The 1,705-nt window shown below is 44.8% G+C and overlaps 1 protein-coding gene across 1 annotated transcript; it reads right to left on the bottom strand.

Moving 5' to 3' along the window:
• Positions 1 to 1,332, bottom strand: LOC123944099 (endoplasmic reticulum chaperone BiP; the record flags this gene model as incomplete). Its single annotated transcript, XM_046008845.1, has 1 exon — positions 1 to 1,332. A coding segment is annotated over one exon (975 nt), but the record flags the coding sequence as incomplete, so codon positions are not given.
• Between the last annotated feature and the right edge of the window lie 373 nt (positions 1,333 to 1,705).

Here is a 1,705-nt window from a genome sequence, read left to right as displayed (position 1 = left end):
TTTTTTTTTTTTTTGAAATAACAAACATTTATTGGTGTCACTTATGGTAGAAAAAGTTCCTACACCAGATGCGCATGACCCAATTGTTAAATAGAACATTTCCAAGGTGAACACACGCCCTAACCCAGCTTTTGTACCCATGTTTTGAGATGGCCAATTCTTCCGTTCCCCCCACCCCAAGACATGTGAGCAACTGCTAATGAAAAGCAGTAAACAGCCACTTGGGCTATATCATTTTCAACTCCACTCCAAGGTGAAGATTCCAATTACATTCGAGACTTAAGTTCTCTCAATTTTCTCCTAACAAAAGTTCCTGAGTCCAGTATTTACAATATTTAAGCACTAGCAGAGCAATGTCTACAACTCATCTTTGTCTGCTGGTTCCTCATCACCAGTTGGGGGAGGGCCTGCACTTCCATAGAGTTTGCTGATAATTGGCTGAACAATTTCTTCTAGTTCCTTCTTTTTAGCTTTGAAATCTTCAATGTCAGCATCTTGGTGACTTTCTAGCCATTCAATCTTTTCCTCTACGGCTTTTTCCATGGTCTCCTTATCTTCGGAGGAGAGTTTACCTCCCAGCTTTTCTTTATCTCCAATCTGATTCTTTAGAGAATAGGCATAGCTTTCCAATTCATTTCTGGTGTCAATGCGTTCCTTGAGCTTTTTGTCTTCCTCAGCAAACTTCTCAGCATCATTAACCATCCTTTCAATTTCCTCAGGTGTCAGGCGATTCTGGTCATTGGTGATTGTAATCTTGTTTTTGTTGCCTGTACCCTTGTCTTCAGCTGTCACTCGAAGAATGCCATTCACATCTATCTCAAAGGTGACTTCAATCTGTGGGACCCCACGGGGAGCAGGAGGAATTCCAGTCAGATCAAAAGTTCCCAGAAGGTGATTGTCTTTTGTAAGGGGTCGTTCACCTTCATAGACCTTAATTGTAACAGTTGGTTGGTTATCAGAAGTCATAGAAAAGATCTGAGACTTCTTGGTGGGCACCACAGTGTTCCTTGGAATCAGTTTGGTCATGACACCTCCCACAGTTTCAATACCAAGTGTAAGGGGACATACATCAAGCAGTACCAGATCACCTGTATCTTGATCACCAGAGAGTACACCAGCCTGGACAGCAGCACCATATGCTACAGCCTCATCTGGGTTGATGCCACGGGAAGGCTCCTTGCCATTGAAGAACTCTTTAACCAGTTGTTGAATCTTGGGGATTCGAGTAGAGCCACCAACAAGAACAATTTCATCAATATCAGACTTCTTTAAGTCAGAATCCTCCAGCAATGTCCACAATAGCCAAACCAGGGAAAGAGCCCAGATGTTCATTGACAGAAGAATGGATAAAGAAGATGCGAGGGGGGTGCCTGGGTGGCTCAGTGGGTTAAGCTGCTGCCTTTGGCTCAGGTCATGATCTCAGGGTCCTGGGATCAAGTCCTGCATCGGGCGCTCTGCTCAGCAGGGAGCCTGCTTCCCTCTCTCTCTCTCTCTGCCTGCTTCTCTGCCTACTTGTGATCTCTCTCTGTCAAATAAACAAATAAGCTCTTAAAAAAAAAAAGAAGAAGAAGATGTGAGGGGGCATCTTGGTGGCTCAGTTGGTTAAGCGTCTGCCTTCGGCTCAGGTCATGACCCCAGGGTCCTGGGATCAAGCCCCACTTCAGGCTCCCTGCTCGGTGGGGAATCTACTTTTCCCTCTATCTCT

The sequence above is a fragment of the Meles meles genome, chromosome 6, assembly GCF_922984935.1.
Source record: "Meles meles chromosome 6, mMelMel3.1 paternal haplotype, whole genome shotgun sequence".
Classification (NCBI taxonomy): Eukaryota; Metazoa; Chordata; class Mammalia; order Carnivora; family Mustelidae; genus Meles; species Meles meles.
Note: the sequence above shows the minus strand (reverse complement) of the source record. Positions and strands in the feature narration are given on the sequence as shown.